This window comes from Vombatus ursinus, unplaced genomic scaffold, assembly GCF_900497805.2.
Source record: "Vombatus ursinus unplaced genomic scaffold, bare-nosed wombat genome assembly UNPS02014770.1, whole genome shotgun sequence".
In the NCBI taxonomy this organism is placed as follows: Eukaryota; Metazoa; Chordata; class Mammalia; order Diprotodontia; family Vombatidae; genus Vombatus; species Vombatus ursinus.
Window position 1 is genome coordinate 32286763 of NW_020954548.1, and position 24087 is coordinate 32310849.

Below are 24087 nucleotides of genomic sequence, written 5' to 3' on the forward strand. Positions count from 1 at the left end.
CTTCATGAAGTGAATCTGTTTGGGAATATCTTTGAGTGCCATCACAGAGAACAACTTCCCTACTTGGTCAGACTGCTCCCAGTGACATTATATAACCCTGAGCTGGATTAACCATAGGTGTAACCCATTATCCAAGATCTTATGAAGAAGTGGCTGGGAAGATTCATTAGGAACTTCAGGCTACATACCAACTTCCGGCTGGGCCTCTCTGTACCACCTTCATCGTCTTCCCTGTCTTCCTTGGTGACCCTTCCATCTCCTCTTTCCACCCCTCCCGTTTTAAATTAGTTCAGTTCTAGGGTATGGCACAGTAGTGACAGGAACTCTGGAGAGGAACTGTGAGTAAGGGAGCTGAATATGAATTCCTGGGCCACAAGAAGATTATGTGCTCTGGTCACAGGTAAAGCCCATAATCAACACTTAAAAAACAACTCTTTTACCTACATTCTCTCTGTTCACACCAAACTGAGGCCTTGTTCCCTCTACCTCCTACTCCCTTTGAAAGCCGAGGTAATTACACCTTACTCTCTCCAGAAGGCAGAGAAGTAATGGGGCAGAGTGATTTTAACTGTTCCTCATTTTTCTGATTTACATTCTGTGCAAGGCAGAGACATGACAATTATGTTTTCTCACATGAGAGAAAATGTATCTGTTGGGTATGCTGCTTTAATGAAGAATGGTGAACTTTAGTTTTCCCATTCTCAGCATTTATCCTAATGCCTAGCACATAGTAGGCAGTTAAATATTTCTTGAATGATCTCTTCTACCACCAAAACCTATTGGTTCAAAAACAAGTCAAATGGTATAGATTAATAAATGCTATGGATGTTAATAATTAAAGCTGTGTATGGTAATAGGGAATTACCAACCCTTTTCCTACCACCAGACCCCAAAAGTGTCCTGTGATTGGGAAACTTTTGCCCTAAGCTGTTGGTAGGAAGGGCAGAGTTTCAAGCTCTATCTCTCATTTTCCTTCCAGGAGATGGCTGATAATTTATCTTAAAACTGAGCATCTTCAAGAATTGCGTTTTACACTGAGTAAAACCAACCATCAGCACTAGCATATCAGATGTGACTGAAGAAGACAGGGGACATTAAGTAATTATGACATGTTGGGATTCTTGACTGCCCTTTTCCGTCATCACTGGCTTGAAACACAAACAGCTCAACTTTAGGAAATAAGCCTTTCCTGCTATCCCCAGTAGGATAATACTGGCAGGGATGAGATGGATATAGTCAACTTTATTTATGGCTACTTAGCTCACTATCTGACCAACTACTTACTACTTTTGTAATTCTCATCTATGGGCTTTTCAAGTTTATCCAATATCCTGAAGGCCTTTTCTGACTCTTGGGGTTACCTGAAATTTTGACGATTCCAAAGTCATTATGTCACTGGATTTTGTTAGGCAAACTCAACTAGACTAGAAAGCCTGATTCATCACTCAAAGATATTGGTGACCTCATCCACATGTGATTTTGAATTTTAGGTTTCTACCAAACAAACAAAAAAAAACAAGCCAGAGGGACAGTCACAATCCTCCAACACGTATGTATTCCACTTCAACCACTATCTTTGTCTTGAAGCTTACCAAAGAATCACAAGCTAGGCTCTTAAAACTTGTAAGTATGAAGAAGGGAGTGGGTACACCACGTGGGGCATATGGTATAAGAGAACACGTCTAGAACTACCTAAATCCTATTTTGCTTTATTAAGAATGGCAGGGGGGAAAAAGATTTGAAGAGTTATAGGCTTAGATTACCAGACCTCTAAAAATTTTATCTCTTGGGTCACTTGGCAAAAAGTCTTGGGGAGACGTGTTTTCAGAAATACTGTGGATAGTCTTTGTAAGAACAAGAGAGGTTTCAATTTTTGAAACTGCATATAATGCCTATCCTGGGACATCATTTTCAGAAAGATGACTTTTAGTAATTACTAGGCATTAACATGGGCTAACTCACATAGAAGCACAATGAAAGAAAAATATAAAAGTTGTCTGTTCTTTTCCCTTCTTCCCCATTTTCTAACCCTTTGGAAGTCTGACCTTTGACATCTTCTGTCAAATGAACTGTTCTCTTCAATTTTTTTTTTTCGTTTCTTGGGGGGTTTTTTTGGCAAGGCAATTGGGGTTAAGTGACTTGCCCAGGATCCTACAGCTAGTAAGTCAAGTGTCTGGTCTGAGATCAGATTTGAACTCAGGTCCTCCTAACTTCAGGGCGGTGCTCTATCTACTGCACCACCTAGCTGCTCCATCTTGAATTCTTTTTTAGCATGCTGTTTCCTTTCAGATAGTCTCTCCTCACCTAGTTTTCCTGGCTCTGCTTCTTCTGTATTCCTGTTTAGCCACCATCTTTCTTGCCTGATCATCATTCATATCATGTCACTCAACTATGAGTGTACACCTAAAACATTGTCCTGGGCCCTTTCTCCCCTCTACCCCTAGCTCCAGTCGGTTTAAATATCTATAAAGAAATTAACTTGCACGTGTAAACTGCATACCTGAAATAAATGTAATAAAAAAAAGGCGTAACTTCCAGATTTGTATACCCAATCTCCGTGTTACACTAGTGCAAACTTCCCTATTTCTGTGAAGACCACTAACATTTTAGTCACCTACATTTACAACCCAACATCATCCTTGTCAATTTACTCAACTCATATATTTAATCCGTCCTTCATCACCTCTTACCTGGATTTTTAAAATAGTTTCCTAATTTGACTACTCCTTGCCTCCACATAAGCCACCAATGATATTTTAAAAGCACAGGTCAAACTTGTCACTCCTGAGCTAAAACTCCAGTCAAATTGGTCTTCTTGCAGTTCCTCACTTAGGACACATTCTCTTATTTCTGGGTTTTCACAAAAGTTTGTCCCTCATCCCTGCAATGCCCTTCATAGCCTTACCTCTGCTTCTCAGAATTTCTACTTTACACTCAAAGCCTGGATCAGGTATCACCTTCTACATGAAAACTTTACTCCTTTCTCTCCCTTCACACTTCAACTGCTTTGTATATATTTATAAACACATGTATATGTAATAGGTGTGTCCTATAAGTGCTGGATGATAGGGACTGTTTGATTTCTTCTGTCTTTGTATTTCTAGTGCCGACCACACAGTGGGCACTTAATTATTTGATTGAAAGGATAGCTCAATTTTTAATGGCACCAAGGCCATATTTTTGGATAAAGCACCGAACTTTTCTGATCCATCTTCCTCATCCTTAAAAATGAGGAAACTGAATTTGGAATAATGCTAAGATGGCCATACCCTTTTACCCCAAAGATCCAACTGCTAAGGCATATACCATATGGAGATAAAAGATCAGTTAACTCAGAACAAAGTAATTCACAGCAGCACCATTTGTTGTATCACGGTGGAAATTAAAGTAATTAAACTGTTAACATATAAATGTAACAAAATGTTACTGTAACATGAGAAATAAATTCAGGAAATATAAGAAGATATAAACTGATGCAGGAAAGTGAACTGAACTAGAAAAATGACACAATGACTAGAATATAAACGGAAAGTACCAAACTTAAACACTAGTGGTAGAGATCCACAGGTATGGAATATCACATATACAGTTAGACATGGTAGATGTATTTGTGATTTAGCTGAACTACTTTCTAAAAACATTACAAAGGATGGCTTGAGTAGGGATACCTTCAGAGACGAAGGTGATGATACAAGATCCCAACAAAAATAACTTTTTTAATGAGGACTTGATGTCCTGAATTAAGTTAAAACAAATTTATATTTGACATATAAATATTGAAGGGAAAGCTAGAATACTGAATGACAGAAGTGGGATCCAAGTTAATAAGCTAGAATGGGACAAATCAAGTTAGATGAAATTTTATTAGGTATAAATGTCAGGTCTTACAACTTGATTTTAAAAAATACCCTGCTAGCTCTTTTTGTGGTGGCAAAGAATTGGAAATTGAAGGGATGCCCATCAATTGGGGAATGGCTGAACAAGTTATGGTATATGAATGTAATGGAATACTATTGTGCTTTAAGAAATGATGAGCAGGTAGACTTCAGAAAAACCTGAAAAGACTTGTATGGACTGATGCTGAGTGAAGTGAGCAGAACCAGTACACAGTAACAGCTATACTGTGTGATGACTGACTTTGATAGACTTAGCCCTTTTCACCAATGCAAGGATCTAAGACATCTCCAAAAGTCTCATGATGGAAAATGCTATCCACATCCAAAGAAAGAACTATGGAGTTTGAATGCAGATCAAAGCATACTGTTTGCTATTTTTTTCTTCTGCTTTGTTGTTTTTCTTGTGGTTCCTCCTATTGGTTCTAATTCTTAATTATAACATGACTAATGTGAAAATATGTTTAATAGGAACGTATAGGTATAGCCTGTATCAGATTGTGTGCCATCGTGGAGAGGGGGATAAACATTTAAAACTCAAAAGCTTATGGAAGTGATTGTTGATAAATAAAAATAAATTAACTTTTAAAAAAATACCCTGCTAGAAGATTAGAGGGAGGCACTGCTTTTTAACTTTTTAGGAAGAAAGTCTGGACCTGTGATTTTGTTTTTGACATAGAGAAATTCTTGGTGAGGAAAACTTCCTCTACCATGGCAGACTGGTAGCTTCTCTGTAACTTAGTTAGACAACTCTGCTTTAGGCAGTTCTCTTGTAAAACTTCTATCAGCTCAAACTCCTGAGTGCTAGGACCAGATGAAAATATAATTGGGAAATGTTTAACAAAATAAGAAAATACATTGCAACAGAATGTTAACTTGTGGTTTTCTAAATCAATACATTTCTGTTGGAGTTTGATACCACCACTGGACTACAGCATAGAAAGATTAAGTGAATTTACTTATCCAGTCAGGAAGTGTCAGAAATTGTTCTTGAACTCAAAAGTTCTTCTGGCTTTGAGGCTGGTCCTTTGACTACTTACTCCATGCAGCCTCTAGTTTGATGAAGGCAGTTAAAATGTAAGCACCCTGAGGGCAGGACTGTTTGTTCTAATTTCATTGTATTTTCCTCAATAGCACAAAAGAGATGCTCAATAAATGTGGTTGGTTGAGTGAACACTTTGTCCCAAGTGCTAGCTATACTGACTGCCAGGGTTTCCAGTATAATTATTCCCATTTTACAAATAAGGAAACTGAGGCCCAGAAAAAGCAAAGTGACTTATCTGAGATAAGAGAAGCAATAAATTGTTAAGTGCTTACTATGGCAGGCACTGTCACAAGTGTTGAGAATTAAGACAAAATTTAATGTTTCTACTTTTATATAACTCATTCTGTATCTAGTAAAAAGCAGAATTAGTAAAAAGCAAGATGAATAATGGGGGAAAAAAAAGATGGTAAACGATATAAATGATTCGATCCTGAACTATTTTAAACCAACAATTGACCAAAAAAGGGAAATAAGCATCAGAAAAAATATTGACACCAATTATAATGCAAAACTTTAATCAATGTAAATTACCAAAAGAGCCCAGAAAATCCCTTAATCATCAAACATTTTACTTGCCAAGAAATCATCCAAAGGCAAAACTGTTAAGAATAATGATGGATGATTATGAACACTATTTTCTCTCAAAGCTGAGAGGAGAAACCTATTTAAAGAAAGCTTTGCAAGAGATCCAAGTAAGCCAAGTCATCCCTAGAGTATTTAAGGATGAAAATGGAAGGAGAACAATCAGAAGAAAAATCACAAAGATTTGAAAATATTTTAACAAAATTTTTTCCCCATCAATTGGAACCACCAATACTTGGACCCTGACATTGCATTCCCAAGATGACATTGTTCACAGAATGAAAAAAGCATTTATTAAGCACTTAATATATCCAAACTATACAGAGAAGAGAGAAATAGCACTACTGAAGAACCAAGATGGGGAAAACAGCTAGAATGAAGCCATGCTACAGGGGACACATAACTGTGAGGGTGTGGAAGGATCTATATACCAAGGTATCTGATGCAGAGAAGATACCAAAGATGAGGGAAAATCAAAGACCTTATTAATATTAAAACCCCCTTATTAATAAAAAAAAACCCACAACACCATCAAACTAGTGACCATCTGACTACTCTCATCTCTACAAAATGAGTTATCTTAAACACAAAATGAAGGCATCCTAAATGAGAGAATGAATAAGGAATGAACAGACTTTCGTAAGTAAAATTCATTTCACAACTGAAAGATGTAGAGAATGTAAGATCCCATTGTACTTTTTGACTAAAAACTAGAATACTCTTCCAGAATTCATCTTTGCCAATCCATACATCAAATTTATTTAAAATTCCTTAATGACAAGGGTTATTACTTTTTGCGTTTTTTATAAATTATAACAATCCTCTTGAATTGAACTATCCTCTAATTATAAATGTTAGGCAAGGGATAAAATGGGGAGATAATATGTCCTTTAGAGAGTCCAAATTTGAAGAGATTTGATGTGGATAGTTAGGTTGTTGAAATGCTTTTCTTAAGAATGACATTTATTGCTGCATTAAGCCCTGGAAAACTGAAAAGCCTCTGGAAGAAATTTATAACCACCCAAAGATATGGTTTTGACCATCTACACAACAAAGACTAAAGTGGATGAACAATGTCCCAAATGAATACCAAATCTAATTACAGAAACAAAGACAAAACTTTTTGAATACCAACATACTGCTAAGTGTTGCTGTTTGGCAGTGAGAGGCTGAAGAAAAATGAATGTCACAAAGATGATGGAGAGGCACATGGTCAGTGTGAGCAAACTGTGATATATAACCAATAAGGAACTTCAAAAAAGAACAGGCACAAAAGATGTAATCAAATAAACAGGAAGAAGAGATAGGTACATAGTAAGGCAGGAAGCTAGAGTGCTCCACTGGTATCCTTGTCTAGTCAAGAGAAAGTAAGAAAGGCTTCCAGGACACTGGGTTACATCCCTTTTGTGCTAAACTTATGGGAGGCCACGGACAAGACACACATCAAGCAGATGGTTTGCAATCTGGATCACTGAAGTTCGGAACTTCCAAATTGGTGAGCTAAGAGATTCATGTAGTAAGACTTAAAACTTCTAGCTTGAATAGTCCAACAATGCAAGGGGGCAGAAGGGAGAGGGCTGCCTTATCGTACACTCAGGTCCCATTATTTAAAATGTGTAAAGAAAGGAAACATGATTGATAAAATTTTGTCAAGGAGGTTTCAAAAGAAAGTTTCCTATGGGTGTAGAAAGATAGAAAAAGAACACTTAAATGACCACAACCTATTTCTTTTTTAGGAGGATGGTATCCCTATCTTACCCAGACTAGAAGTACAATGGCCACTCAGGGGCCCAATCCCACTGCTAAGTGACACAGAAGTGTGGACCTGCTCCATTTCTGTGCTGATTTACCCCTCTTTCAGCAGCCTGTTCAGCCCCCTGTTCTCAGAGGCTCATCATATCGGTGTAGAATTTAATTTCAATACCTAATCAGCTTTAGCACTACTGCAGCTGAGAATTCCCAAGCTCAAATGATCCACCAGCCTCAGCCTCCCCAACAGTAGTTACTACAGGTGTGTTCCATGATACCAGGCAAGATTTCCCAAATTTCCTAGAGTTGCTCTCTGGAATATTATCAAGAGAATGAGAGTGAGATTACACAGCCATCTGTTTTCATTTCCTGAATTAGCAATCATGGAAACAACACAAAAATGCAACATCCACAACCAAATTCTCTCTTCAATAGAGCAAAAACCTGTGTCTAGCTATGTTTTTATGCTCATGCCAAAGAAATGCCATGAAATACCTGACAAATCTTCATAGCAACTAATGTTGACTCTAAAAGCTAAACCCACTCCCCTTTTACCCACGACTCCTTGCCAGCTCTTTCAGAACCTTACTTCCCATACTCAAATATGAATCATGGCAATAATTCACTTTTCAAAATATTTCACATATTATCTTATTTGATCCCAAACCAGATTATTACTACCGACTTATTAATGATGGAACCAACAAATAAGCTTGCCTGACCTTGGTTGAGACTAGTCCAGGCCTCTTGAAACCCTAGGCTCCGTTGTATTCAGGGCACAAGTAAGAAATTTAAACAATTTCAAACTGGTGACCTAGACCCTCACAATCCAGTCATATAGGATCAGAACAAATGGTCACCCTTGCCAAGAGCCACAAGATATAGGCTGGTTCTCTTTACTCTAGCTAGCAGCCCCCCCCCCAAAAAGGAAATTTCTTTCATTTGGAGTGCAGCTTCATAAGATTTTGAATTATAAACTGAATGAGCCCCTTTAAGCTCAACACCCTCCACCCAAAAAAAGTTTTACAGATGAGGAAACTGAGTGCCAGAAAAGTTAAATGACTATCAAAGGTCACACAGGTAACAATATTGATGGAAATCAAGTCCATACTCTAGTACTCGATCTACTATACCACCTTGCTTCTGTGTCCGGGAGGGAAAAAGAGATGTATACACAAAGGAGGATCAGACCAAGGAAACAGCAAACAAAGCTCATCAGTGACAGCACATTTGCCCCTTCCCCTCAACTTAAGGACCCTGGCCCCCAATCTCTTACCTCTGTATTTCCTTGATGCCCTGGTCTTGTGACAGACTAGGGTTGCACCTTTGTCCTTTTCCCCAGAGAGGGAATTCCAGGCATGTTGAGTTAGTTTAAAATTTTATTTTTTTTTCTGTTTTTTTTTTAAATATTTTTATGTAATAAAAAGTAAAAGTCCTTGTCAACCATCCTTGTGGGGCATCTGTCTATGTGTCTGTCTCAGGTTAATGGGAAAGAAGGGTAGGGGAGCCCAAGTCTGAGGTTATAAATAATAGAAAATAAAAGATCTTCCGTCTCCAGCGGGGATGAGAGGGAATGAAGGGGAGGGCTAGGAGGAAGGATGGGCCAAGCAGGAACCCTCCACTCCCTCTGGACCCTGGCCCCGCCTTTAGGTCCCTCCCCCCATCCTGCCCCCTACCCCATTCAAGGTGCTTGGTAGGAGTTCCCTACTCCCCCTGTGGGGGTGGGCTGGGGAGGGGAGTGGAGGGCTAGAGAACTGGTCCGAGCTGCTGGGGGAAGAGACATAGGTCACTCTTCCCTCCACTCAAGGAAGTCTCTCAAGTGACGGCCAGGACCATCTTCAGTTCCCCGGGGGATGGAAGGGGAGCTGCTGGGAGGGATGAGATTGAACTGGTTGAAGGGGAAAGAGAAGAAATCAGGAACATTAGAACCTAGCCATCTATCCCTTAGTCCACTACTGTCCAACTTCTTTAATGGAGGAGGCCATTTATGTAAAAACAACAACCACAAAGTCCAATGTTAACCGGCCCTTTCAAAGCACGTGCCTGTTTCTCAAGTTAGTTTTCCTTTCTCACAGGCTCTCACTCCCACCTTTATCAGCCTCATTCCTGTCTTAACCCTTCCTAACTGGCACACTACTATAGTTGACCACAGCTCGATAAGCCACGAGTCAGGTTATTAGGTGACAAGCTCAAGGACAGAGTGCAAAGAATGGAGCAACAAACTAATCAAATTCAGGCAGCAGCTATGGCCTACAAACAACATAAAAACCTTTTGCAGACCAGATGCAGCATACAGGCAACATCTATCAGGCAGTCCCTTCTGTGTCCCATTCAGTCCCATAGTTCTTTCTTGCCACCAGCCTACAATCTTTCTTGCCAAATTCCCTCACTCAATTGGATTTCATGAATCCTTTCATCTACCTCCCCTCTTGTATATTTATCCCTCCCTTCCCAGAAAGGCAAGTAAACATGGCCTGTCTGCTCACCTTGGTGGTGTCCAATGTAGGTGTAGGGTGAAGGTGTGGAAGCAGAAAGAGCAGGCACACCACTCTGGGGCACACCCCCCTGAGGTGGACCCCCATGGCTCTGGGGTGGGTGCAGCAGCATCACCTGGGGTGGGTGGGGAGCCCCAGGATGAGGGGGTGGGGCTGCTGTGATTCCAGTCTGGACATGGGCCTTCAGAAAAGAAGTAGATGTGAGGACTTAACAGGTAACAAAGAAAAACTATCTCAGACAGCCACTACAAATCATTATACGTTATTAATGAAGGCTATTCGGAGAAGACAGATTTGGAAAACAAATTTATGACTTGGGAATGATTATCATGGCCTAAATAACATGGGTCACATTAAAATTCACAACAGGGGAGTTAGTGGGACACTCAACAAGACTAGGAAAACTACTCTGGCGGCCAAAATAATCATGTCCTATAGTGTAAATATACTAGAGAGTGAGTCTAGAAAGTGTTATTTTGGAACAGTTACCTGGGTGACATGGGCCATATTGGTGAAGCCGTGGGGTAGCTGCTGGTGGGCATGGATGGCATAGACTGCAGCTGGCTGAGGGAAGCTACTCTGAGGGGACTGGGCAGAGGGTCCCGGTGGCAGAGATGGTGGTGTGCCTGTTAAGGCACCTGGATGGTACAAGTTCTGTTGTGGCTGCCCGCTACCCAAGTGTGGCGGCTGCCCTGTCTGATGCTGTTAGAAGAAGAGAAAGGATGAGTTCCAAAGCCAGGCAAGCAACAAACTACTTCCACACCTAACTCTACTTTGTGCCACGTCAAATCCTAAACCCATTCTGATGGTAGAGCTATTCTCCAACCCTTTCTTCCCAGTTCTACCTCCATCATTTTATAACCCAAGTACTTTGCCTCAACTCTTATTCCTCTCCCATGTCAGGCACCTGGACAGGGCTGGGGGCCGCATGCTGGGACTGCGGCTGGCTCCCAGTAGGGGTGGTGGCTGGCTGCGGCTGGTGGGCATGGAGCTGCGTGGCGTGATGTGGATAGGACTGGTGAACTGTGGCTGCAGCAAGAAAGAGGGAAAGAGAATCAGCGGAAAGAATGCATGAAAAGGGCAGGGAGCTTATTTCAGAACAAAGAATCTAAAAATTTAAAGGTCTTACCATAAAGGGCTTGGGGAGTGGGCTGCTCTGCTGGAGGGTATTGAGGAGTAGAAGATGAGACTATGGCCTGGGGGTGGCTGCCTGATGTCAGCATCCTTGGGTTACTCTGAAGCATTGGGGCAAAGACAGGCTAGAAGATAGGGAAAGAAGGGAGTCTAAGGGAAGGTTTGTGTTTCCTTCTTGATACTTACTATACCCCTGACAAATCCCAGTTTGCATGTCATCTTATCACCCTCCTCCCACACTCCGAAATCCTCCAGAGCCAAGAGTAGGGCTGAAGAACAACAAACACCTAAGGGTATATATTATCTTACACTGGTCCCATCCCCAATCACCTGTGAGGGATAATGAGCCATGGGCTGCATCATGGTAGGCTGGCCTGGGAATTGCTGGGGATTGTAGGAGATATAGGAAGAGTATGGTGTGGCTGCCACCAAAGGGGGCCCTGCAGCTGCCGCCGCCTGCATAATAGGGGGTGCTGAGGCTGGTTGGTGCTGGTCTGAGCGTTGGGGAGGCAAGGAACCTGTAAATATGTAGTGAGACAGCTTAAGCTCAGTTAATAGGAAAAGAAAATGAAAGTTAAAGGCTGGTTAGAGTATTTCTAATTCACTGCCAATTAATGACCCAATAACCCCCAAACCCATGAGAACAACTCATATGCTGCTGCACAGTTTAGACCTCCTTTCTCCATTCTTACCTTTAGCTCCCCGGTACTTGCCCTGCTGACCAGGCACAGAGTTAGATACAGGGTATGGGTACATCTGAGGAGCCTGGAGAGATCAAAAGGACCAGGGCTGTGATTCCCTCTTAAATCATCCAGTCAGAACTGTTCAGGTCCTTTCTTCCCAGGTAGCAATGACAAATCCTGAAGGTCACATGCCATGTTTGCTCTCCTCCCCAACCCCTTTTCAATTTCTCACCTGCACGGCTGGCCCCATGTGGATCTGAGGTATATAGGAGATGTACTGGGGACTATACATCCCACTCTGGCCTGCTGTCAGCACTGGGATTGAAGGAGTTGAATGAGTCCGGGGACCTGGGGAAGTTGGGGTGCTGGTTGACTTGTTCTATGACAAACAAAAGGCGAGGGAAATTAAGGGAAGATAACACCACTTCCTTAACAGCTCTAAGTATACAGCAGACAAATACTTGCTGACCTGAATAGTGAGCCACCTTAGCCTCTCAGGCCTACCAATTACCTTTTATAACTTCACTCTTCTGCCCTACCTCTATTCTCAACTAACCAACCCTACCCTATATATATATATGTTCAAGTATTCTTACAATACTCTGCTTCTATGTTTCCCCTTTGTCCCTTCTCAAAACTGATTATTCCAGGTAAGGAATAAATGTTATGAACTGCTGTTGACCCAGACTGTCCCCCTTGCCTACCGGAGAATTCTTTATCCCTGTCCTCTCTCAGATCTCAAAAATGTCTCCTTTCTTCTGCCCCCATCTTACCACAGACAACAGAGGCTTTGAAGGGTTGAACTCCTTGGCATTGGGGTTCAGTGTCGACTTCTTCACTTGACTATGAGAGAAACCCAAGATTAATAATATTAACACTCTTACTGGCTTAATACCCCCAATCTTTCTGCATTCTTCCTGGATTCCTTCCTTCTCTCCCCTCCCCACAAGCTTGTTACCCCAAATCCCCATCCGACTTACTCAGTGACAGGTCCCTCTTCCTTGTCATCCCCCTTGCTGATGCCCCCAGGAGGACTGCCCATTTGGTTCTGTCGAGGTGTTTGGGATTGCTCTGATCCCTCAGACCCTCCTGTTGAGGGGAGAGACAGTTTTTCCTCCTTATCAGGTGGAGATTCTGTTTTGGAGGAGGCAGGGGACACCAGGGGCTCTGGAGCCAGAAGACCCTCCACCTCCTTTTCTTTTCCTTTGGCTTCCACTCCACCCTCCTTGGGTCCCCGGGGGGAGAAAGGGTCCAGGCTGGTCTCAGGAGAACTGCTGGACTGGAGCTGCAGATAAAAAAACACATATTAAAGGACTTTGTACTTGCTGCCCCACCCCAGCTCCTGTCTCTAAATTCTCCTGAAAATTATCTCTACCCTACCCTCTTCCAAACTTTTTTGTCCTATTTTTGTTTTTCCGCATTCCTCATTTGCAGTTTCACCCTCCCAAATCCCTTTGCCCTGTCCACATTTCACAACTCATTCCCCGAATTCTTCCAATCCTCACCTTAAACTGAGCCCCAAACTTCTTCAGTTCTTCCAACTGATAACGTTTTTGTTCATTCTGAAGGCCAGGGGCTATGGGTGGACAGTGGAAAAGGGAGTAAGATATCATAGGGAAGTATGTCCCCTACCTAGAATAGCTAATTATGACCTTAAGTGCAGAAACTAAGGAAAAAAAAACAAAACAGAAGGAATCTTAAGGGAATGTAATGAGATATACTGGAATGGAATCCTTAACAGCTCTCTCATCCCTTCCCCATTATTCTTAAAATATACTGGGAAAAAGTCACCTAACATCCAAGGATGAGAAAAAAGACACCTAATGTTCAAAGATGAGGAGGCAGAAACTAATCTTCACCTTTCCCAGCTATTCGGGTTAGCTCTGGTGGCTCCAGAGTTCTCCCAGGCTCCTTTTGGGGTAGTTCTTTTCCTTATCGAAAAGAGAAATTAAGAAAAAAAAAAAGAAAAAGAAAAGATATATATCATAAGACCCAACCAAGGACCAACTAAGTCTTGCCCTTCTCTCTTCCCTTAGACTCTCACCATTCCTCTTACCATCATTAGGAGCTGTAACCTTTGGGGAGGTTGGGGAAATGGGACCAGCTCCAGGTTCCATAGCTGACGAAACTGGAGGAATGGAGGCTGTAGAGGTGGGAACTGCAGAGCCTACAGGTGGCTCAGGGCAGGAAGCTGAGGCTGGGGCAGGAGCAGCTGACTTAGGGGAACGAGGGGGGTACATCCGACCAACTACCAGAATGGGAAAAAAATGTTTTTGTAGTCAACAAGTTACACAAAAGATTTGGACAGTTAAGTAAGTACATGTAGGCAAGTTACATTTCTTTTTCACTTATTCAACAAATATTTATTCCCAGGCTCCAGGACCCAGAGCCTCATAAAAACACATCCCAAGAAAGAAGAATTCCATATTATTTTATCCTCTCTTCACAAAGCTTTGCTGGCATTCTTCTCCCATATGTCTCTTTAATCCCATCCAGGACACTTTTCACAACTTACTCCTCTCCTTCTCCCTCGCCCTCCCTCCCATGTCTGTCTGTCTCTCTCTTTTTTACTTCCTTACATAACACATTTCAGAAGTCTTACCTGTAGTAGGTGGGACAGAAATTTCTCCAGGGGGCCGGCTGCTAGGGGAAGACATAGTCTTTGCACCTCTAAGTGGCCTCTGGGCTTTTGGGGACATGCGGGAAGGACCTAAAAATAAGAAAAATGATCTAGCAAAAATGGCAAATAGAGTTACCAAGGAACAGCACTAACATTAATTACTCTTTTGGCCCTATTTCAATGCCACTTTCTCCATTCCCCTTTCCCCTCCACAATTCCAACTCACCTCCATTGATGCCACGGGGCTCAGGACCAGGACTGGGACCACTGCTGTCAGGGTGGTGGGGGCCACCCCGAGGGGGCAAGGAACCAATGCCAGGTCGACCTCCCCTGGAGCTGCTGCACCGAACTCCTCCTCGGGGGCCTCCCTCTCGCATTCTCTGGGGCAGAGGGATATACTTCCCTTCCCTAGAAAAAGGGAGCAAATGAAGTTAACAAAAAAACCAAAACCAAAAACCATTGAGGGGTTTTGTTTCTCTAAATCACTTCACCAAGGCTTTTACGTAACTCCTCTTCCTTTCTTTCTTTTCTAACTCCTTTTTCTAATTTCCTTTCTGATACTAAGAATGTCTGTTTCAGACTAAGACCTGTTGCTGCAGAATTATGTATTTAATTTCACTCCCACAGTGGCCAAACCCTTCCAATAAGAACATCTATTTTCTAAGCCAGTCCCAGCCTCCCACCTCCTCCCCCAACCCTTAACAATGTACTGACCTGGACACTAAACTGGGACTATCACGACCTGAGCCCTGTCGCTGCACAGAGCTATGCTTCTCTTCCTCTGTCCGTCCATCATCATTCTCCATAGCAATACGTAAGCGGTACTGGGGACTGGACTCTATTTCTCGGGCCAGTTGGGCTGCACGGAGCTCCCGCTGACGAAACTCCTCTGAGTTGTCTTTCTCCAGGGGGACCCTAGATTATTCCCCACCCATAACCCAAAGCCACAACACAAGACCAAGAGATGAAGGAAAGAAAAAACAGGGGAAAAAAAAAAGAAGAAAGATCAGTATCAAAAGTGTTGTTTAAGTTTCTACCCCTTGTGGACAGACTGTTTTGCCACCTCATTAGTTGCCCTACCTCCTATTTCTACCTCTGGAGGGTGTTCAGAAACTCACGTATAAGAAGAGAGGCTACTGTCATAAGTTGTTTTTACTCCATAGTTTTCCTCATTGAACTTGAACATTTCATTGGGGTCCCATCCATTAGACTGCAAGGGGAACAAGAAAAAGAAGACATATTAAGGGAGAAGAAGGAAGGGGAGGAAAAAAGACCACAAGTTTTAGGAAAGAACCAGTAATTATATTTCCATGATACCTCTTTCTACAGATACCATCTTAAATTGACTTAAGCCCACACTGATAGAACATGCCCACCAACCCACAACCCTACCATCTGGGCTCCCTGACTCTCAGACTGTAGAAGCCCTCAAGAGATATACTGTACCATATCAGATTCAAGGTCATAGTCATCACTGTTGCCATCACCCCCTTCCCAGCGCTGTAGCACCTTCTCCTTGTGTTCACCATTCACCTTTGAGTTCATGGCAATGGCAGAGTCTGTGAACTTGTCTATGGGAATAGAGTTTGACATCAGGAATTATATGAGGTCTCACAGACTTCCTTTTACCTCTCAAAAGAAAGAGTAAAATGGGGATGCCAAATCTAGGAAAGACAAAGCCTCAACACAACCCCACTCTTCTTTTTTTGGGGGGGGGGGCGAGGGCAATTGGGGTTAAGCAACTTGCCCAGTTATCACACAGCTAGTAATTATCTGAGGCTCTATTTGAACTTAGGTCCTCCTGACTCCAGGTTCAGTGTTCTATCACTGAACCACCTAGCTGCCCCACGACTTTATTCTTCTTGAACAGGCCCACAGAAAGGAGAACTCAGAAGAAAAAAAAAATTCCCTCATGCTGCCACTTTGGGTAGCAGAAAATAGAAGGCAAGAAACATTCCCCTCTCCTCCCAACCCACAGATAAGTTCCCCAGCATATTATTACCCTTAGTGGCATAATTGAAGTCAACGTTTCGGAAGTGAACCATCATCACATCACTTGGCTTAAATACCATGGTATCCACGATATCCTCTCGACGGGGACCACCTGCTGGCTCAGAAGCCTTCCTATGAACTGCATCCACTGCTAGTTCAAACTGCAAGACCCACCCCCAAGGTCCCAGGGTCAACACTAGAGAAGGTAAATCCAGTCTCAGATTTCCCCAGAAGTATGGAACTTGTTGTGGTACCCCACCTCTTCCTATCTCCTTCCTAAATATTTTCTATTATACTTCCTAACTCCCAAACTCTTCCTAACACCAACCATATACTTTACATAATTTTAACAACGAAAAGAAATCAGGCTAGAGATAATATAAAAATGCATACCTGCCTAGCATCAATATTTTTTTTTCAAAGCAACAGTGCTTATTATGATGAAATATAAACCAATTATAACAAGCAATGTTAGGCTAGGAAGCACCTGTGCAGAATGGTGGAGTTTTTAAGACTATCTTTAAGACTGCCTCTCCCACATACCCTCCTTTCCAACTGGTTCTAACTTCCAAGCCAGGCTGAGGGATACTTACCTTTGAACTCAGAGTCTTGAAAATACCCTCATATGTGGTACCATTTTTCACCTTTACATCACAAGTGGAGCCCTGGCAGAAAAAAGGACAATTAAAGACTTCACATTATACTTATCTAAAGGTCCCCACCAAACTACTTTAGAAAACAGATACATACCACAACAGCAGTAAGGAAGTGCAGCATCCTAGAATTATTGTAGACGCCCTCAAATACCTGAAAATAACATGGAGGTGACGAATTAATGAGTAAAGGGAAGACAGATATCAGGCAGCCTGCCCTAACCCCCCCACCTTTCTGACATTTCTTTGCTCAGTGATCCCATCTATTCCTGCTTCACCCTTTTATATCCTGAATTTGACTATTGGAAAGGCACTCACAGGTGATGGTGGGGGCCCCTTTCCTGTGCTCTGTCCCCTATAAGAGAAAACAACAAAGACATTTTTTAGTTATTTAAGACTGCCCAACTCCCTCCTACACTCCCTACCTACAAAGGGTCAGGGATGTTTAACCCAACATAAACGAGAGAAAAGTGGTCCACTTCTTTTATAGGAATAAAGAAATAAAGAGAGGCTGGGTAAGAGTTGTCCCTGTGCCTTCTTGGGCACAGGGCAATGAAAGCATATAAATCAATATAGCCTTCAGGCTTGTCCTCATCTTAAAAAGGCAAAGAACTAGAGGAGTGAGATGTATCATTTTCACCTCAAAGTCCTCTGTCCAGACCGTTCTGTGAAACAAGAGATTAACAGGCCATCTTCCTGAAGTTCTCCCCAAAAGTCAAGGGAACAGAGTTAAAGGCTTAAAACACCAACAAGAACTGGGAACCAACGGTCAAACAAACCAAGCACATGGAGTCGATCTAAGACTAGTCAATATAAACCCATCACCCCATAGAGAGAGCCAAAGGCATCTTCAGCAAGCCCTCTAAATCGCCCATGGAAGACAACTGTCTCCACCCCTATGAAAAGCCCCATTACCCATTCTGGGAAGAACTAACCGCCGTCGATACCAGGGTCCTCACAGGCTGATGTAACTGGCCGTTGGGGGGGAGGGGGGGGCCGTTTGGCGGGGTGAGGGGACCGCGCAGACGCAGACACTATCCACAGGGAGGCCTCACCCATTCAGCGCTTGCGCATTAAAGCCCTCCGCTTCCTCCACGCTCTCTCGCCTTCCTGCCCCCAGAGCGCCTGCGTACAGGCTCAATAAGCTCCACGAGAGATTTGTGTGGTCCGCCAAACTCCCACCCCCGCCCTGACCTTAGAAACAGCCAGCCGAATATTGGACTAGACCGTGCCGGCTACAGCTATTCTCACGGAGCTGCCAGGAGCGCTGTACTAACACTCTGTCATAAGACGGCACCTTCTCCACGCGCACGTACTGGGGTGCGCGCGCGCACAGGGGGTTATACAGGGTCTGCAGTTCCCTGGGGGGGGGCCGCGGGGAGGCGCAGCCTATTTCTTCTCTGCCCATTGGCCCAACTGTGGACTCCACGCCCCCCCCAATTGGCTATAGCTAGGGACCCCTTCCCGCCTCTTCCCACCCATTGGCTGAGCTTTGGGACCGCGAGACCCTTCACATCAATTGAGCCGGGGACCCTACTCACCTTTACCTCCCTCCTCTCCTCCTCCCCCCGCCCCCGCCATTGATGAACCCCCTTCAACACAGACACACACAGACACACACACACATACAGACAGACAGACAGACAGACAGACACACACACACACACACACACACACACACTCTCTCTCTCTCTCTCGGTCGCTCGCTCCTCCACAGTCTGGCAGTGCCTCTTCCTAGGCTGGGGGTGGGGGGCATTCCATCCTGCCCAGTCTATCCCTCCCCGTCTAGAGAAGGCAAAGAATTCCCACCTAGTCGAGCTCCCTAGGGCTAGGCTCTCTTCCCCTGAACAACTGGCTTATTGGCAAAAGGGCTACTCCCTTCCCCCATCATACCCCCCCAATTTAGTCTGACTTAAGGACCCCTCTTCCCCAAATGGGATCAAATGAAGGATCCCCCACCCTGCATTGGTTCAACTCAGGGACCCCATCTCCTCTATTGGCCAGACCGTAGGGGCACACGCCGCTTCCTCTTTCATCCCCATTGGCTGAGCCCAAGAGCCCCCGCCGAACCCCTCCTGAAAGTTGGACCGGGGACCCTTAGTGTTGCTCCCCCCGGCACAACTGCAGCCCACCGCCCAACCTTAGATACTGTCTCCCTTCCAAAGTGGCCGAGTCAAGGGGCTCCACGGGCTTTCCTTCCCGCCCCTTCCTTGATGGCAGACAGACGTCTACCAACAAGCAGGGGGCCTTGGCAGTCCCACATCCCGTCATCCCCCCCTCGTCCTGCCCCTTTTCACCTGGTACTGCCAGTAGCAGCGCCCCCGGGCCGCTCCTGATGCTGATGTGTTGGCGGCTGTGGCGGCAGAACCCCCTCACCTCCCCGGCGGATCCCACTGCCTCCGGCAGGAGGCCCTAGGCCCGGGGAAGCAGCGGTGGGAGGCCCCGGGGCCGAGGTGGAGGCTGGGGTCCCCCCGAGGCTTCCGTTGGGGGGGCTGGTCCCTCCGGGAGGCCGGCGTGCTGGTGCCGGTTGCTGGATGGGTGTCTGCTGGGGCTGAGATGGCTGAGGCGGCTGCGGCTTCAACATGGTGGCGGCGTCCGGAAGGGGAGTTGGGGGGGGTAGGACTGGGCTGGGGCCGGGCCCGCCCGAGCGCGCGGGGAGTGAAGGGGGTTGGGGAGAGGGGGCGCCGCCGTTAGCGGGTGGGGGGGCCGATGTGTGAGAGATACAAGGAGGCGGCGGCGCGAGAAGGCGCCGCGAGGCGGAAGGGGGGATCTCGCGGGCTTGAGGAAAGCGAGAGAGAGGGCGCGAGCCGGCGCGCGTGCGCGAAAGAAACAGTACGAGGCGGAGGGTGGGGGGAGGGTGTTGGAGAGTGCGCGCGCGTATGAAAGCCCCTGGGAGTGAGGGAGGGAGAGGAGACGTACTCACACCTAGGTTAGCTCTAGGTTAAAAGAGGAGGGATAGCAAATTTCGCGCTCCTAGCACACTGGGAAAACTCGGAGTAGGGAATGGGAGCTGGGGTTAGGGGAGAGGGGGGGTGTTGAACGAAGCGAAAAGCGCACGCGTACGAGGCATCTGAGTCTTTAGCGCGCCCCGTGACCGCCCGCTCGCCACCGTCGCTTGACAATGAGCGTGTGAAGCACTGGGGGAGGGGCAAGAAAGGAGACTAGCTATATGCAGTCACCACGCATGTACGATTTTCCTGCCTAGTAGAGCCAGCGCCGCATGTGCAACGTCAAGTACGTCCGTGCAATCCCTGATCCTTCCGCCTTACCGGGACTCATATAAGGCTCGGTTTGAGGGCAAAAAGATCCAGCGGATAGTATTGACATTTCCTATGCATTAAGGAGCCAACGTTTATTTGTTTGCCCACGGAGAGTTTATTTAGGCTTTTGCTTCCCGTCCTTTCAACCCGCTTATTCTCATTTAACAACTACATTAATGTCTTACATAAATTCAAGATAAAACTTTTTAAAAAAGTTTTGTTCCTTTATTAACAGCTCCAATGGGGGAAAAAAAGGGTGGTGAGGTTGTTTCTTGAAGTTACTGGTTAATAGGTAGTTTGATCTGTTATAAGGGCAGTTTTCTACATAATTGTTTCGAAGTACACTTTCCCCAGCTGATGGAACAAGACCCACCAGTCAAGTCATCAAGGCTCTGGAGGTCGGGAGAAAGCTTTTGGTGAAGATAATCGTTCAGACTCCCATTTAAAAGGAAACCTGCCAGTTTCCTATGCTTTATTACTCTGTCCTCCTCACCTTTTCTTGGTAAAATTGGAAGACTAAACTCTCCCATACCAGGGAAATGAAGGCATTGTGGAAAGGGGATGAAGCAGGAACCACAAGTATGTTGACTACAACTTGGTGATTCCTTAGGTATAAATAGAGTTAGGGGAAGAATTGAACAAGATCATCTGTGCCAATCACTTCATATTTTAACCTTCTAACGTTTTTAAGGCCCATCTTTATGTACTGATAGAGGATCAAGAAGAGTGAAGGAATGGTATACTGCCACCATCACTTATAAAAAAGTATATATGTACAACCCTTTTCATCCAAAGCGTTGAAGGTAATGGGGTAATAACTAAGGTGTATAAAGTTTTACAACTTCAACCCATATGTATTTCTAAGTGTCCTAACCTTGAAAGCTAGAAGGGAGAGTGATCACAGCAAAGAAGGCAACAATATAGATATACACAAATGTGCCTTCTCCAGATAGTTACATATGAAGGCAACAGTCACATCCAGAGATAAAGGAACTGGAAACATTTAGGAGCCTAAGGCAAACAGTCAATTCAGAGACAATCTCCATTCAGATTTTTCTAAACAATTTGAATTTGCAATTAGACATTTTAGGTTAATCAGTTTAGAACTGGAAGAGACTTTAAAGGTCATCTAAGTCTACCCCCACTATACACACACACATACAGATGAGGAAAGTGAGGACCAGGCAGATAATGTGATTGGCAGAGGCGCTACAAGATTGGAGACAGGCAGATATCCTGACATTCAACAAAGAGAATAGAATGGAAATCTGAAAACATAGGTCAATAAATCCTGTTTCAATTCTTGGCAAAATTTAGAACATATTATCAAAAGGGTAATTGGTAAATGTCTAGAAAGCAACGATTCACAAAGTGTCAGTATGGTGTCATTGAGAACAGGTAATACCAGACTAAACATTTCTTTTTCTCATGGGGCAATTCGACTTGTAAAGATAAGGAGTATATCATGCACACGGTTTACCTGATTTTAGCAACATATTTGAAAATGTTTATCGTGTTATTCTTGTGGACAAGGCAAAGAAATAGGATTAGATGATATTTAGTTGGGTGGATTCAGGACTAGCTGAATAACCAGACCCAAAGAGTAACCATTAATGTTTAAGTGTTACTTTGGAGGAAGGGTCTAATCAAGTGTCCCAGAGAGCTATGGTTAGCCCTGTGCTGTTTAATATTTTTATCAATGATTTGGATAAAGGCATAGATAGCATGCTTACTAAATTTGCATATGACAAAGTGGACAGTGATAGCTTCTAGGGATCAAGATTCAAAAAAAATCTTAGGTTAAAATACTGGGTTCAATATGATAAAGTAATTCTTTATTGGGTTTTGTGAACTTAAAAAAATTCTTTATAAATGTATTTTAATTGGTTTCCTTTGTAATCTTGTTTTATGCGTTTAAAAACATTATTCTGAGGAGGGGTCATACATAGGCTTCACCTGAATGCCAAAGGGGTCTTGGTCTAAAATGCAAAAAAGGTGAAGAACCCCTAATCTAGTAATATGACATTTAATAGGGATAAATATAAAGCTTCATACTTGGGTTAAAAATATCAAATCCTCGAGTGCCAGGTAGAGAAGGCAGAGCTAGATAGCAATTGTTCTGGAAAAACATCTAGGTGCTTTAGTAAATTGCAAGCTCAATATGGTATGGCTCAACAGTGAGATAATGGCAAAAAAAACCAAAACCCAAAACCAAACCTAATGATCTCTGAGGCTGTAGTGAGAGGCAGAGTACCCAGGACCAGGGAGGGGCAGGACATCTGGAGTACTGTATTCATTCATGTCTGGACATTCATCTTAAGATCATGCTATGTAGACTGGCTGAAAGAGCTGGGGAGGTATAATCATGAGAAGATGGATGGACCTGAGCTGTCCTGAAGTACTCTGATGGGGGTCATGTGGAAGTACTGGACAGCACTAAAAGCAGTGGATGGAAGGTGCAGGGGCAGATTTATGCCTGTTGCAAGAAAACCTTCCTTTCAAACTCATAAGGGCTTGTGAAATGATCTGTTTGCCTCAGGAGGTAGTGGACTCTTCTTTTTTTGATGTCATCACACAGAAAGTATTCTTGTTTGGGGTATAACCTCTGAAGTCACTTTCCACTTACCTTCTATGAATACTGGGTTAGGAAGTAGGGCCTCTAAGCTGGTTTTTTCCCATTCATGCCTCCTTCATTCTAGCCAAGAAACATTTCTTGAATGTGCATTTCATGAATGGCATGAATGGAACATCACACAGAGCCCCAAGGAAGGTGGTAAGGTAAATCACTCTCATTATACTTACTAAGCACCCATGAATAAGTCAGGTAAACAGTTTTAAACTTGTGGCAATGATGTATGGGACAGATTATTGTTTGGCAAAATCCTACCATTCATGCCAAGTTATAAGGGAATATATCTGAAGCCATTGGGTAGGTGAGTGCTAGAATGAATCTCAAATTCATGCAAAATAATAGAACCATTTCCTTCACATCAGGTGACATAAATAAAGAGTGGCTAGGGTCAAAAACTTCAAGTGTTAATTACTGTGTATTCAATTACCATGAATTGGGGATATTTCCTAAGATTATCCTTCAATAATTACATTCAGTCCCCAAATCCCTCAATCTCTGGCCTAAAAAAGAAAGACACTAGCCTGTCCCACCCACCTAAAGTCACTCAATGAAAAGTATTTTAACTTTTCTCCATGATACCTTCCCTGCAACCTATGTGGCAGGATTCTATAATTTCAATTCTAGCTTTTTTTTTTGTATAGCCTTCCACCTCTTTCTCAAAGGATGCATTGGCTTCCCTGCCCTATGGCTCAATTGGCTGAATCCTTCACACACTAAGCAACATGTTCTCTCACTTTTTTTCTCCTCCAGGAAGTATTAAGAAAAGAACGAGAGCACATCATCAGGCATTCTACCTATTTTGTTCTAAAACCCAAACTGGCATCTGTCTCCCCCATGCCACTTCTACTCCCAAATAAGCTGCTCTGACATCACCAATCAACACCAGAATCTCAAGAGATGAAAGACGGCCGTTCAGATCAATTTATCTGGAACTTAAGGTCACAAAGCTGGGAGGCACAGGGGCTGAACTTTCCTTCATATTCCTCCCTTGACTATTTCTGCCCACTTAGTTTTCTGCCCCCCTGCCCTCTCCATCTGTCCCTGGGGCTGGATGATGTCTTCGTCTTGGAGACGAACCTCTGTCTCCAACTGCCCCTGGGGACTGTTCTGAAAGATCTTCGTCTGTCCTCAATGGCTGAGTATCAATCTTTCCACTTGAGACCCATCCCTCTATCCCTTCATATCCACTTGGGATTTGCTCCATAGCCTCTCCTTCCCTTCCTATGAGTCTTGTTTCATTTCCCCCAACTTCCTTAGAGACATGTCCTTCAGTGTCTTCTTCATCCCCTCTGTAGACCTGTGCTTTAGCATCCCCTCCCTGGACCTGTCCTTCAGCATCCCCTCCCTGG

General features: G+C 43.8%; 1 protein-coding gene across 6 annotated transcripts in view; it reads right to left on the reverse strand.

Moving 5' to 3' along the window:
• The window catches only part of ATXN2L (ataxin 2 like), a 41923-nt gene that overhangs the window by 6141 nt on the left and 11695 nt on the right, over nt 1-24087 (reverse strand). For 2 of the 6 annotated variants that reach the window (XM_027862916.1, XM_027862915.1), the window contains exons 1-22: nt 19144-19491; nt 17165-17201; nt 16944-17000; nt 16787-16858; nt 16204-16354; nt 15648-15772; nt 15320-15411; nt 14916-15116; nt 14428-14609; nt 14184-14291; nt 13638-13829; nt 13441-13512; nt 13087-13157; nt 12562-12866; nt 12355-12424; nt 11814-11960; nt 11591-11663; nt 11229-11416; nt 10894-11023; nt 10672-10793; nt 10254-10466; nt 9756-9945 (exon numbers count right to left, since the gene is read on the reverse strand). In XM_027862916.1, coding sequence (XP_027718717.1) covers nt 9756-9945; nt 10254-10466; nt 10672-10793; nt 10894-11023; nt 11229-11416; nt 11591-11663; nt 11814-11960; nt 12355-12424; nt 12562-12866; nt 13087-13157; nt 13441-13512; nt 13638-13829; nt 14184-14291; nt 14428-14609; nt 14916-15116; nt 15320-15411; nt 15648-15772; nt 16204-16354; nt 16787-16858; nt 16944-17000; nt 17165-17201; nt 19144-19430 — 3085 coding nt within the window. In that variant the 5' untranslated portion in view covers nt 19431-19491. Of the gene's footprint in view, nt 1-8630; nt 9158-9755; nt 9946-10253; nt 10467-10671; nt 10794-10893; nt 11024-11228; nt 11417-11590; nt 11664-11813; nt 11961-12354; nt 12425-12561; nt 12867-13086; nt 13158-13440; nt 13513-13637; nt 13830-14183; nt 14292-14427; nt 14610-14915; nt 15117-15319; nt 15412-15647; nt 15773-16203; nt 16355-16786; nt 16859-16943; nt 17001-17164; nt 17202-17781; nt 17818-19143; nt 19493-24087 lie in introns of those variants that run through there. The other 4 variants (XM_027862918.1, XM_027862917.1, XM_027862920.1 and 1 more) reach the window with 4 other exon arrangements.